The sequence below is a fragment of the Rhinolophus sinicus genome, chromosome 18 (genome assembly GCF_057876585.1).
Source record: "Rhinolophus sinicus isolate RSI-liver-muscle chromosome 18, RSI-T2T, whole genome shotgun sequence".
Lineage (NCBI taxonomy): Eukaryota > Metazoa > Chordata > Mammalia > Chiroptera > Rhinolophidae > Rhinolophus > Rhinolophus sinicus.
In genome coordinates this window covers 10,803,894-10,818,858 of record NC_142518.1, presented here as the reverse complement: position 1 = coordinate 10,818,858, position 14,965 = coordinate 10,803,894, and the positions used below count along the sequence as shown (strand labels likewise).

At 41.5% G+C, this 14,965-nt stretch overlaps 1 protein-coding gene across 9 annotated transcripts in view; it reads right to left on the bottom strand.

Annotated features, from left to right (window-relative positions):
* Nucleotides 1–6,595: 6,595 nt before the first annotated feature.
* The window catches only part of REPS2 (RALBP1 associated Eps domain containing 2), a 194,736-nt gene continuing 186,366 nt past the window's right edge, over nucleotides 6,596–14,965 (bottom strand). For all 9 annotated transcript variants that reach the window (XM_019746264.3, XM_019746269.3, XM_019746267.3 and 6 more), the window contains one exon: nucleotides 6,596–12,068. In XM_019746264.3, the coding sequence (XP_019601823.2) occupies nucleotides 12,000–12,068 (69 nt within the window). In that variant the 3' untranslated portion in view covers nucleotides 6,596–11,999. The remainder of the gene's footprint in view (nucleotides 12,069–14,965) is intronic.

Here is a 14,965-nt window from a genome sequence, read left to right as displayed (position 1 = left end):
CTGGTGGTTCCCATGAGTCTTGTCCGTTCCACATGCATCCATTCCTCATGGCCTCCAAGTCCAGATGTCTACTAAGTCTCTGCAGTGTTCAGGCTTTCTCTACAGTGAGTTAGGATTTCTCTATAATCGTCCTTAATCCCTCTGAGTTCTCACCAATAGTCTTTAATATCCGTATTTCTACTACCAGTCTGTTCAAGGCAATCTAGGCTGTTTTCTATCATGCTGCCATGTCCTGGGTACGTTACTTTACTTCTCAGGGTTAAAAATTTCTTCATCTACATAATAATTCTAGTTTCAAATTTTAGGAGCAAGAATACCCCACAGAATGATCTTAATCATCTCCCACGTGGCTTTGGATTTCAGCCGCTACCAGGTTCCATAGGAAAAATGTCATCAAACCGTCCAGAGGTCACATTTTGGCCTGTTCAAGAAAGGAGGGGGAGCAGTTGGGCCAAATGGTTTGCCGGTCTTGAAATCAGGGATGGGCTGGTGGTCTCTGAAATGATCTCTGAGACAGAGGTCCCTGTATCTTCTACTTCCCAAGGCTGGAAACACTGCCACGGCCTGACAACAACCAACCAACAGTCCATTTTCAATTTAACAAACACACATGTAGCACTTAGTAGGCACTAAGCATCAATACTTTACATTTATATTAACGTATGGGCACCCTTACTGGTAACTTATGGAAGAGGAAGTGAGGCACCGAGAAGCAAGGAACTTGCCTAAGATTGCACAGCTAGCTGTTAAGGGATGAAGCCAGGATCAGAATCCAGGCAGTCACACTCCAGATCTCACGCTTTTAACCACTATGTTATGCTGCCACGCTGCCATCTTTTGGGCCCCCTCTTCTTATTCATCCTAACAGTGGGGTCAGAAGAGGTGACAGGAGGAAATGATCCTCCCCTCCTCACCCCACTGCCTCCAACGGGACCATCAGAGAATAAAGGAAGAGCAGTGCTTGGGAGAACAAGAAAACCAAAACCAGAGTTAGAGAAGAGGTGGAAAATAAGGAAGTTGGACAACAATGAGCTCAAAATGTTAAACATTTAAACTCTGTTTCTCTGTCTTCTGCCTCATTGCAGCTTGAAGCTGACCTGCGGGGATGCTGAGAAATCCTCGAGTCACAGAGCAGAGCAAAACAGGAATCAGCTGGGGTCTTCACAGGGCCCAGCAGGCTGAACACACAGTGGGGGCAATAAAAAAAACTTGGTAAAATCATATTTTAAAATAAATTCTTGAATTATTGCTGTCTATAAGAGGGGGAGGAAGTACTATGTAAAACCTAAATTCACTATGACCAGTCATTCTTCCATCTAAGAGAAAAATTCCTATTATTGACAAATAGGAATTGTCTCTTCCCCTTACAGAGGCTGGGAAGGAAAGAATGAGAAAATATGGAAATGTGAGCACTTCAGCCATTCTTCTATGCTGCTAAAGGTGAGGTCGCAAACTGGCAATGCATGGGTCCCAGCTAGCTCGCAGACATGTTTTGTTTGGCCTTCATAATGGTAGCGTGCAGTGATTTTCCCCTCTCAGTGTTTTAAATTGCAAATAGTTGCCAACATATAAAAAAAATAGGCAAGAATCCTTTGACAGATGTACTGCAAATAAGTTCTGTTCCACAGCTTGCCAAAACTCTTAGTTGTGAATTTTGATAAACAGAAGTTCTTAATGAAATCCAATTTATCAATCTTTCCCTTTATGGTTAGTGCTTTGTATACCCTGTTTTAAAGGCTCTTTATGAAATTCCGGAAGATATTATCCTATGCTTTCTGCTAGAAACTATTGTTTCACCTCTCACATTTAGATCTATGACCCATATTGAATTAATTTTTGTGCAGGGTAGGGATCCAGGTTCATTTTTTTTCCACACGGCTATCCAATGGCTCCGTCACCGTTTATTGAAAAGACCATCTTTCCCTGCCACTGAATTATGATGGCATCTTTATTGTAAATCAAGGGATCATACATGTGTGGACGTGTTTTGAGGCTCTCTGTTCTGTACATTGATCTATTTGTCTAACAGTAGTAATACCACGCTTCTAATTACTGTGGCTTTATGTCATGAAATCTAGTCCTCCAACTTTGTCCTTCTTCAAGATTATCTTGATACCATTCATTGGGATAGACACTCACAATGGGGGCATGTTTGTATGTTATTACTCAATAAAAGAGTAAGTAACACAAAGGGGACTTTCTGGAGGGTGAGGGAGATGAGATATTGAACCCCTCTCAAAGAATCAGAAATCTAGCAACACAGGAGCCTATGTGATAATAATCCAGAGCTGTCTCTATAGACGGAGTATACAAGCTCCAATCTGTCATGGGCCCCACCTCTTGGCCCCTATCACTGAGGCGGATGGGCCAATGCCACTTTCCTTAGTCCTGACTGGCTCCACTCATTTAAATGGCTGCTTGGATTCATGGACTAATTTAGCAGAGCCTGTTCATGTGGCTTTGACCCTGGGAAGGAATGGCCCTGGTAATGGTGAGGGGAAGGCTCCATGGCTCTGGATGATTGAGGGAAATGGAGGGAAACCTGAGGGGCTACTTTAGTGCAGGTTTCTCCACCTCAGCACTACTGACATTTGGGGCAGGATCATTCTCTGTGGTGGGGCTGTCCTGTGCACATGATGTTTACCCCTGGCCTCTACCCACTAGATTGTGCCCCTCCAAGTTGTGACAACCAAAAATGTTTGTAGACATTGCCCAGTGTTCCCTGGGGGACAGGGGCAGATTTGCACCCAGTTGAGAACTACTGGCCTTGACCTAGAACAGAAACAGGAAGGGCAGAAGAGAGGTCGGCAGTGCGGGTATTGGCACCGGGTCCCAAATACTGGCAGGATGCCAAAGGTTCCCACCTGCCCCCCTTCCCTCAGCCAGAAGCAGAACAAGACACTTTGAGAAAGAGTGGACTGTGCAGCATGGAGCTGTAAACAGGACAGAGGCATCACAAACCCTAAGGGGCATCTTCTGCATAGAACGCAATGTGAACAATATCCCCTGGAGTTGTATGATGTGGTCGCCCTAGATTATTTACGAGCTCCCATCTCCCTAAGGATTCTGAAATTCTGCCCCTTTCCCATTCCTCCCCATTGCCCATACACAGACACCTGAACGCCTCCTGTAAATGATGCTTAGGGAGAAATAGATGGCTCACCTATCAAACTAATTCCTAGGAAGCCAGAGCCAGAAGTGACTAGGATAAAAATATCACGTCTTCCACCATCACCTCTGCCTCTCAGAAAGACTGAGATGCAGGCTTTCACCACCCGTGGGTTGAGGTTCAAGCCAATGTCATTTGCATTTCAAAGGCCCAGCACCACACATCTCTGTATCTGTATTTAATTTCATTCCCCGAGCATTATCTTTCTTCCCCTTGGCTTTCCATCAGCCTTGTAGCTTTGATTAAGTCTAATACAGGGGTGGAGGCACATGCTCTGTTCCAAAGTGATGTACCCAGAATGGGAGTGGTCCACCCCAGGCACAAGAATAAGGGATGCATTCTCTGCAGAATATTTTAAAACAATAAAAAAAACGGACTAAAAGTCAGTCTGCTCTTATTATCACCATGCACCAGGAAAGGAATTCTAAAATGTTTTAGACACTGGTCAATGATCAAATGCTCCTCCCCCGATGAATGTTCTGTTGGTATATGTTCTAAACAATTACTGTGGCTATTGTTTTTTAAATATGTATATGTAATTTTATGTTTATAACATAAGCAACATTAGCAAGGCAGAAATATTACATATATACACACACGTATACACATGTAGTATTTATGTCTTCTGCTGATGTTGCTTTTGTTTGTGATGCTAGAGAATACGGTAAGTCGCTATTTAACATCGGTACGTTCTGTGACTAAGCAAAATGACGTAAAATGAAACCAATTTTATCACAAACTAACTGATGTATAAATAAGAGTTAAGTTCCTACAGCGTCTCATCAACATTATAACGAAACAACGTAGAATAAAATGACGTTAAGGACCTGCTTGTACTTACAGGTGATTCTTGAAAATTTTTGCTGTTTCTGTGCCAAATCCTTTTTTTCTGCCAAATCTGCTAAGAGGATTTCAGGGCAAATAACGGAAGGTATATCTGGGTTACAATCTTAAAGTTCCTTTTTAGTCTATGTTTGAAACAAAAATGGAATGAGAGGAAATCCACTCAGATGCCTGCAAATGCTAATGTTCACACTTCCAGAACACCTCATATTTGAAAAACAATATGAAGTGGGAGTTTGCCATGGAGACGTTACACTTGGACCATTTTTGCCCGCAGGCTTGGGAATATTTCAGAATTGTTAAATAACCTCAACTGAGAACTCTTGTTCAAAAGGAATTGGATATTTCAGCTTCATTTCCAAACTCTTTATTTCTGCACTTTGACAAGCCTTCTTGCCAAAAAAAGAGACTTTTACCTCTCGGTCATCTCGGGGCCCCTGATTTCCCCCACCGAAAAAAAAAAAAAAATGCTGAGGATGGAAAAAGTCTCACGTCATCCAATGGGACTCCTGCCTACCAGGGTTCAGTCCCTTGTGTTCTGGGCATTGGTCCTTTCTCCAAGTACACGCCAGAAGACATGTAACAAATCAAACAAACAGGCTGGGTTTATGTTAGAAACACTACTTTACAATCTTCCAGTGAAGCGTTTCCTTTTTAGGGGGCAGAAAAAAACTGGGAGAACACAAATCACTCCTTGAAGATTAGTGAAGTGACTTCATGCATTTGTGCTTAAATCTCAAAACGGGCTGTAATCTCACGGTGCTTTATGTCTTCTCATGATGTGCAAGGCCTTCCCATCTGGCCTTGTGTACAACTCTTGCCATTTCCCCCCCTCCACATGCCACATCCACCCGTGCTATCCAGAGGAGAATCTTTTGCAATTCCCAGAATACCCCACACTCTTACCCTCCCTTGTCTTAGCATACACAACCCCCTCTGCCTGGAACACCCTCCTCTTCTAAGTTAATGCCTATCCAATCTTTTAAGACTCTTCCATGAAGACTTCCTGGATCTCTACAATCTGAATTGGATGCCCCTCCAGTGTGCTCTTTTTCCTCCTGAGTTCACAGCTAGACTACATTTCCCAGTATCCCTTGGAATTAACTGTTGTCATATGACTGAGCTCTAGGAAATGAAATATGCCGAGATGTGTGTCACTTCTGTGAAGATAAATTATATCCTCTCCACAATCTCTCTTTTCTCCACACTGGCTAAAAGGAGAAAACTCTCTAGCCCTACAGGAAGAGGGAGGCACACACGGGAGGAGTCTGGGTCCCTGCATAAGCATAAAGAAAATGGAACAACTATGACCACCCACTCTGGACTGTAAGATAAGTGCGAAATCAACTTCCACTGTGTCAAGCCACTGACCACTTGGAGCTCTTTGTTACAGCAATTAGCTGACCGTGACTAATACATCATAGCACCTATCCCACACTGAACTGAAAATCATTTGCAGGTGTCCGTGAGCTCCTTGAGGGACAGGATTCTGTCTTGTAGGTCTCATCTCTAGCTCCTATCACCGTGCTTGATACACAGTAGGAACACAGTCAATATCTGTGGGAGGGAGGGAGGAGAGGGAACAAACTCATGAATGGACACTATAGCACAGCAGTCTGCCCTGGAAACATTTTTATCCTTTGCTCTGAATTAGCTGAGACCCTGGATGAGTGTTTTGCTGCTGTGCATGTTTCCTTGACTGTAAAATGGGGTTAGCTAGCTCAGAAGTTCAGCTTTAGTGCGTATCAGCGTCACCGGGAGGGCTTGTTAACACCGGGACTGCCAGGCCTTCTCCCCGAGTTCCAGATTCAGTTAGTCTGAGGTGGGTCCCAAGACTTTCATTTCTAGTAAGTTCCTTGATGATGCTGAGATTGCTGGTCTGGGGACACATTTTGGGAAACGCATGCCTGGACGGTCTCAGATCTCTTTCATCTCTGAAGTGAGTGACCTGGTGACCCTCACCAGCACTTGGGAAAGCTCAGGGCCTGGTGATGTCCAGTGTTAAGCTTATGAGCCAAATCATGGATGACGTGTCCAGAATTAGTTTGGCATTTGGAACTACCTGATCAGAAATACCCTACGTGTGGCCCACCATTTACATCTACATTACAGAATAAAACCCCCACCCTGTTGGAGACTGGTGCCTCCTACAAATATTCAAATTTTAAATGTAAGAAACTGCGACTGAGATGCCAGATACTTGGTCAGGATTTTCAAGCCAACTCTTCCTGATCCCTCCCCTTCACCCCCACTCCAACTAAGGACATTATGATGGGAACATTTTTCAACAAAAAGAACACCGATTAGATAAAGCAAATAACTTGACCCCAAGCCAAGTTTTCAATTCAGTGGATCTTTAAAATGCACTGTGAATTAGCAATGATTTTCCATGACTTCCCAGTATGTACTATGTACAGATATTTAAGGACTAGCTCAGATCACGAGGAGGTGAAAATAACCAAATCTCAGACTTTGATTTAATTGAGAAAACCTCCAGCTCCTTTTAACATCACCTGCATTAAAAGCACGAGACCAAATGCAGACCATAAATATTCTGACACCAAGACTCTATAAAAGCCACACTTAGTTATAATACATTTATTTTTAACAGAGCACCTCAGTTTCACATCATGTACATTTTCCAAAGTTTGAGATTCTTAACTTATGTTCTTCACAGACTTTCCAACAAGTGTGAAAAAGAGGCAGTAAAGTTAGCTTGAGTTTACAAGTCACAATCCAAATATAGGATACCCTATATTTATGTTTAAGATCAATATACATAATGTTCCCAATGCTTAACAAATGAATGAAGCTCTGGCTGAATAAAATATTAACACAACTTGTTAGCACATTATCATGAAAAGACAGAAGGCATCAAATATATATTTTGCTGTTACTCATTTTACCATTCAATGTAGCTGTTGTGAAAAAATATACATGTTTGCTTTTGACGTTAAAATAGACCATCAGCTCATTATTTCTCCTGGCCCGCTGCTACAAAAACTAAAATGGCTCTTCCCGCCTTTGGCTCACTTGAACATCGTATTTGTGCTCAAGACAGAAAGGATGGCAGTGCTAAAGAAAAGGGTATGCTCGGCTCCCAAGGTAGGTGCAGCTGAAACCCTCACACCAGCTGCCTTAAAACAAAACAATACAACTCAGCTGACCCAGTCGTCAGACAATGGGGTTATTGCATCAACTGAAGGAGCTTTGGGCTCTAGTCCTGTTGTCCAACAGAATGCCTGAGGGCAGAACTGGTACCTGAACGTTCCCTTATTGCAGTCCCCAAAGTCCAATTCAAGCCAGTGTCCTCTGGTCTTCAGAGTCATAAGCCCACTTTCTTCAACCTCACACAGCCATGAACTTAGCTTAGAGCAAGACAGGAGAACTCACAAAACACAAAAAATAAACACTCCTTTATGTTAAGAGCAAAGCAAGGCTTCTGTAACGGGAACAAGTCCTCTCAGTTGAAACCCTGCAATATCTTTTAGAAAAGGTTCCTTTAATATCATCCGTGTTAGTCAATGGAGAAAATAACTATAGAAGCCTAAAAACAACTATCTACCTGGAATGTCTTGCTCACACAACAGACTGGCTGTTTCAGGGAATGCTTGTAAGGCAGCCTCTGAACGCCTATTTTTGAGGAGGGAAGCAGCTCTTAGAATCTGCCATTGATTTGGAAGTCTGGCCATCCGTATCTGTTCTTACATTTGCTGGGTCACATAACTAGATGCATTTCTCACTGCAAAGCAGCAAAGCAGGGTGGCTCTCAGAATAAGACCCACACTCAAGTATCCCTCCGTGAGTGATCTGTTGGCATTGGTGGGCAGTCCCCCTTAGCTTGTGCTGAAGAAGAAGCAAGGTATGCCAGCTCAGGATTTCAAAAACCCAAATTCCCACTTCTTACTAGGAACTTGAACCACACTGAGTCATGATGCAAAAAAACCCATAACGAAACACCAATAACTAAAGTGTAAATTCAAGTGATCCTTTGATCAGTTTTAAGAGTACATTTGAAACAGAGTAAACCAGTTGGAAAGAAAAACCAGTTACTAGTATTCTATTTAACTAGAGGAGAAAAAGACCCCTCAACGGATATTTCATTCTGTTCACATTCATCATTTTCAAACCACAACCTACTGAGTCCTACTTGTCAATACTATGTATGGAAAGACCTGGTTGCTATGACATTTGAAATTTTTTTATATGTTTAAAATCACATTCCCTTGGTGATATCTAGCCAGGAGGGGTGATTCTACTTTGTGTTGAACAAATGTTTTTAGCTCTAAGGTGTTATACTACAATTGAGATCTTTCAAACTACAGCTTAGAAGAAGACATTTGTAAAAGCTTGTCTTAATTGCAAGAAACACATCTCTGTTCCAGATTATTTTCTTATTGATCTTATGAGTATACATCTATTATTACCATGATTGTGAGATCACTTAAGAAATAGACAATATCATCTAGAAGCAGACTACAGAATCAAGTCACATATGAGAAGAATGCATAATAGTTCAGACATTGGTAGGAAATCAAAGGAAAACTCATGTTTTTGATCACTCACCCTAAAGTATGCTGAAATTGAACATTTGCAACCCAAGTAACCAAAGATATACTGAAGAAAACTATAACTTATTACATATTGAGTTCATTTCAATCACAGTAGTCTATTTTAAAAACAAACTCCCATAAGGAATATAGGAATGGAATCTATTCAAAGCAACAGCTCTCAAAAGTTCTGCCAAGAAACTCAGTAATTTATTGCATCATGAAAGGTGAGGTGTTCAGAAGAATAGTTCAATCGTATTTTTCCCTTCAGATTTTATTTTTTGTATCAATCCAAGAGAAATATCTAGATCTAAAACTCATTAAAACATGTTTTGATATTTTAAGACTGATATTTTAAGTACATAAAATTCAACTAGGTAAATAGAAGAAACCCTTCTAATCTAATTTTAGCATTGCTAGAGGCTAAAGGACCTAACTTAGAATCCATAAAATCATGCTGGCAGCCCAACTCTGCCAGTAGTTACCTCTTTCTATGGATTCTTGGGCTAGGAACTGTGGTTTCTCAGGGCCTCAGTTTCCCCACAAACAGCAAGAGATGGGTACAGGTCCTCTCAGCTCAGACTTCCTATTCTCCAGTGACAGGAAAATGGGCATAGCTTCCAGTTAAACTGCCTCCTCTCCCAGGCAGGCCCAAAGCACTTCTCAAATATGAATAAAGCAATTACATCCTTCCAACTAAAACAAATATCTGCCTGGAGGACAACATGCACCACCATTCCAGATCTCTACCTTTTGGGTTTGCTTCATGTCTGCCGGAGAGGGAGGTTGCAAAAGCAATATGCCACATACAAGAGACACTGAGGTACCCAATACAACTGCTATCAACTCCCACTGTGCTTTCATCCTTGGGAATACAGGACCCCTACGGAGAGGACCACTTACCAACAAGGTTATTAAATCCCCACAGATGGAGGTAACACTGGCCTTCTGTCCACAGAATTCTGCCCAACAAGCAAGTCTAATTTTGGAGTAGTTTCACAGAAGAGGTATAGTGGTGATTTCAATAACCCAGCCTCCCTGTAAACCACAGTAAAGGCTCAGAGAGACATTATCGGGAGTTGTAATCCGAAATCGAAAGTGCACATCCTGAAAAACAGATACAGGATGAGCTCTAGTTAGGTAATAATAATATGTAAGCATAAGTATGTGTATGTGCTTGTATTTGTTTTTTAATCCACTTCTAAGCAACTAATAAACTGTGGTCACTATAAGTTCAGTCACAAAGGTTGGGTAAAGATTATTATTGGTGTGTGCTTTCATGCAATGCCCACTTGAAAGTATTAGTGAGACTGCGCAACTCATGGGGCTTTGATTGTCCAATGCAGGTTTGTTTTTTCATGAAAACTCAGCCTAGTAAACAAAACGCCAGCCTCATGTGGCTCACTCTGGCGTTGGCTCAATGAGGAAGACATGTCAGCATTTTAAAAATGCATGATATAGAGTAACATTCCTTGGTTTACATGTCTGCTTACTATCTCGAGTGAGTGTATATGTGCTGGAAGATTATCAGATAAAGTACACATACTAGTCTTTCCTGGATTGAATATAACAAAAGGCAAACATGCTATAAAATGTCTGCAACAAGGACACTGTCGATAAAATTTGTTGCAGCCCCCAGATCTCAGAACATGGGAAAAGAGGTTACCTTTGCACTGACCCATTTGTGATCTTAGGAAGGGTTTAAACTGATTCCAAACCCTTCCTACAGGGATCCCCTCCCCCCACACACAAAAAAAAATCAAGGCAGCCAAAAGGGAAGACAAAGGGGAATAGAGAAATACTCAAGATTTGTGATTTTCAAAATCAAATCAATTCAAAAGCTTTTAATATGCGCAGAATAGAATAAACAATGTTTTTTTTCCTTGGAAAAACATCATCTGTTTGAGCCTTTCTCTTCTGCCATTAAGCTATTGATAAAGCTTGCCAATGGAATAAGGAAGTATTAAATAAACTCCGATTTTTCCAAAAGCTGTCAACTCCATTGAAACCTACGGCTTAGTCTCCCATGCTGCAAACCTATCCTAAACCAGTTCAAAAAGGACCCTAGGCACACCCCAGCCCTCTATCCTAAGGTGGGTGAAGTAGTAAAATGCTTAAGAGACAGCATTTCTTGCCATCAATCTCTCAAAGTGATGTTAAAGCTGGTGTACCCTGATCCCTGTGACGGCTGGTCAATTCCCCCTTTCATCTTGAGCTTTCAGAGACGCAGCAGCTATCAGAATTTCTATAGGATACTGACTTCTGCAATTCGAGCTCCCTGTTTAACATCACTTACGCTGGAGTCAGTTGGGCCCCTTTGGACTGCATATAAACCAATCATTCCCCAAGGGTACACTGCACAGAGAACCAAATAGTTGTATATCCAGTATCAGAATTGGCTTTCTTTCATTATTTCTTCATACCCAATAATACACTCACAATCCAAGTTAAAATAACAGACAAAAATAATTACCAGAGATCACTAGATTGTTGGTAACGACCATTTCCCCCCTTCTTCCCCAGTTTGAATACCTGGGTTCAAACAACAAATATTTATCAATCCAAACAGTCTCATCAGACTCTCCTATTTGATGTGTAGCTCCCAAATTCATGCATTTACAGATGTGTTATCCCATGCAGGGTAAAAGTAGAGATCTGGCAACTATTTATTTAATGTGATTGAGCAAGTTAAAGCACATTGCTCTTGTCCAAAACTGTACATGAAAAGACTGAGTTATCTGGGTTGACGGCCTAGCTGGGCCAAGTTCAACAGATCACTGACAAAATGTCCACTTTACAGGGGTGTAAAGACCCAGTAAGTCTTTGACATTCAGTAGAAAACAATAGTCATGTATTATTTATAGCTAGATATAATATCAAAATGGCACTAGAGAAGCAATTTTTGGCATGTGGTGGTAGAGGGCACAGCGCCAGTCTAAATCTGATGCTTTTGTTTTATTTTAGCTTTTGTTTTTATTATCATCATGCCAAAGACTATCCAGTTAGAATTCCAATTATTCAGGAAACCAACCTACTGTACATGATATACATACAAAAATAAAACAAGCATCCTGAAGGTACTGGTTATAAGGTTTTGTACAAATCATAAATTCTTCAAATAAATAATGCTATAAATTGCTATTTGCTAGAAGACTGATTTTTGGTAAGAAGCAACATCTAACACCTTGAAGAAGTACTTAAGAATGGGAGAGAAATTCCACTGATAATTACAATTTCAAGTGTGATAATCAGTTGTATTTTTCCACCACAGTAAAATATACGAGTGAAGTACAAGAGAAAAGGTGACATGGATTCTATTCCGCTGCTCACAGCTTTTGACACAGTCAGACATAGATGACAAGTAGTTGGATTGAAACATTCGAAGGAAAGATCTTGGCAGAAAAGGTCACCCACTATATTACTTGGACCTTAGGTGATCACAACACGGTGACTGGACGAAGTTGTTCCAATTGGTTTTCCAATGCAATCCGTTCTTGATGAACCTCCTGAGTTGTATAAAACAGAGAGAAGAGAGACAAAAAAAAAAGCAAAGGGGTCATTTCCTGGGTTCATTCCCTACTTCATTAGATATTAAAAAGAAACTTATAACTGGACCTACAAAGATTTAAGTGCCATATGGCTCAAGGATGGGTAGACTGGAAGATACCATGTTTACAGCTGGTGACTAGACAAAGGAAGCTTCACATTTTGTAATCTCTTAACTCCTTTCTGAAGATGATGAAATGAAACTGATTGAGCACCCCACCCCACCCCCACTCTCCCGCTGCCACTTCAATCTCACCCTCAGTTTTAACAGGATCAGTGGCTGGCAGAGAATGTTAAAAATGAAAAGACTGATCAGGAGGGAGTAGAAAAGCAAAAGCAGACTCCTAATACTAAGAGGTAAGCCAGCAGGGACTGAATTTCTAGTTCAGCCTCCGGTTTCTAATCCAGCACCATACTCAGACAGGTCTGAGGGACGAAAAGTACACTGGTCATCCCTCAACCCAAGTCTCATCAGGCTCCTGCACAAAATACAGCTGAAGGTGTGACTTCTGGGTGAAAGGCAGAAAAACGGATCAACAATATGCTATATGAGAATTCACATTTTCAGCCCTAACACAGATTTACTGGCAGGGGCAGAGAGGGACACATAAAGGCATCCTTACGTAGAATAAAAGTGGGAAAGAATTCTGAGTAAAGAACTCAATTCTGAGATGCCCCACAAGAACCAAAATGCTGATAGCTGGCATAGAACTCAACAAGCATATATTCGCTCAGCCTCCTACCTGCCCATCCAACAGTCTTTGACCTCTATCTACAATGGGCCAGATTTTGCTCTCGGTGTGATGGTACCAGCAAAGAACAAGACAGATCAGACCAATGCCCTCATAGGGCTTATACTCGAAAGGCTAGGGAAAGACAATACATTTAAAGAACAAGATACTTTCAGAAGGAAACAAATACGATGATGTAACAGAGAGTAATGGGGAATCTGGGGAAAAGGTGGAGGTGGCGGTCAGGAAAGGCTTCTTGGAGGTGATACTATTTGAGAAAAGACTTGAATGAAGTGAGGGGTAAGCCATGTGAAGACCTGGGGAAAGGATATTCAGAGAGACAAAACGGCAACTGCAAAGGCCCTGAGGGAGGGAACAAGCTTGGTGTTTGATGAACAAAAAGGTCTATGTGACCAGGGCAGAAGGAGCAAGAAAGATGTTGGCAAGAGGTGAAGTCAGAGAGTTAGGCAGGGGACTTAGGGGCAGAGTAAGGAATGTGTACACCATTCAAAGTGCAGGGGTGCAGCCTAAAGGGTTCTGAATCAGAGAAAGCACATGGCCTGATTTGGAATTCAAGTTTTTCACTCTGGCTACTGAGTAGTGGGGCAAGAGTGGAAGCAGGGAGCAGCTGGGAGGCTACTGCATGGACCCAGGTAAGAAATGAAAAGTTTCGATTAGGGTAGCAGCCATGAAGATGGACAGTAGCAGATGGATTCTGGATGTATTTTGAATCTAGAACAGATAAAACTTGTTCGTAGAGTTGATGTAGGAGAGAAGGGAGGGGATTTTGAATTGAACAAGTGGGTGCTGGTAGTGGTATTGAGAACAAGAAGACTAGATGAGAAATAGGCATTTCAAGGAGAGGGTGGGGAATTAAGCATCTGAGGTGTGTATATTATATACATTAGGAGAAACAGTTCAGTACACAGTTGTAAATGGATGTCTAGCACTTGGAGGAAAGAGAAGTAGGGCTTAAAATATAAACTTAGGGTCACCAGGCTATGGATGGTCCTCAAAGCCATAGGACCATGTGACATCATCTAGCAAAAAAATAGAGAGAGAGGCTGTGAGTAAAATGGAACTGAACACATGTACCATACTTATTCCCTACTGGAACGCTACTAAAACAAACAAAAAAATTATTTTCAAGTCACAGACATGCAAGGACAGGGAAAGCAAAAGGAAAGAGGTAATGGCAATAAAATTTGTAAGCTGGAAGGCAAACTGATGAATGGTAAATGACTTAGCAAATCCAAGAAAAATAAATGTGGGGATTCTACCAGTTGGTGAATATGTCTCTTCCAATTAAGCATTATGGAACTGAAGAAATAACCACAGGGATTCAGGAATCCACTGGACCCACTGTGAGGTGGACCTAAGCTATAATTCCACTGATCACCTGACCTCCATAAGCTCCTACTCTGATTGGTGCATCACAGTGACATTTTGGGTCTCCTGGCATTACTGTTAGTTCAGAACCAGCGTCCAGTAATCACCACAAAATCTGATTATTCCCTTTCCCCAATGCACAGTTACCCTGGCAAGTAGTCACAGGTTTCTTTGGGAAAGCCTAAGAGAAAGATTAACAGTATAAAATTTTGGCTGCATAATGGGGTCATTCCTTCAGGTGACCCAGATGTCTCTTTATTCAAGGGGTTCTGCATTTGTAAACTGAAGAGTTTGGGAGTTGATTGAGAGGCCCTGAGTAGAGCTCTGTTTTGATGGTTAATCAGACTTGTATTCACTAGACCTGGAAGTTTTTCAGTCATAGATCAAGTAAAGAAAACTGAACTGTAAAGTAAGCATCAAGATAAAAGAAGAACCAATCTGATTTTACACAGAATAATCCCTGAAAGACTCAAAATGGCAGCACCAGAGACCTATGAAAGTAGGCATGAAAGAGGGCAGGAGGACGCGCTAAAATAAATATTGGTTGAAAGTCTGCTTCAGAAGCAATTATATCTCCAGATCCTTCCTGCCACCATGGAAGAACGCTGAAGATTTATTCCTTGAAAAGGTAAAAGAGAGGACCCCCAAACATGCTATTAAATTCCAATGAGTGTTTTCACACTCCTTCTAAATATAAGCAAAGAAGGACCATCAAATGTTAAAGGAAAGCATCTAAT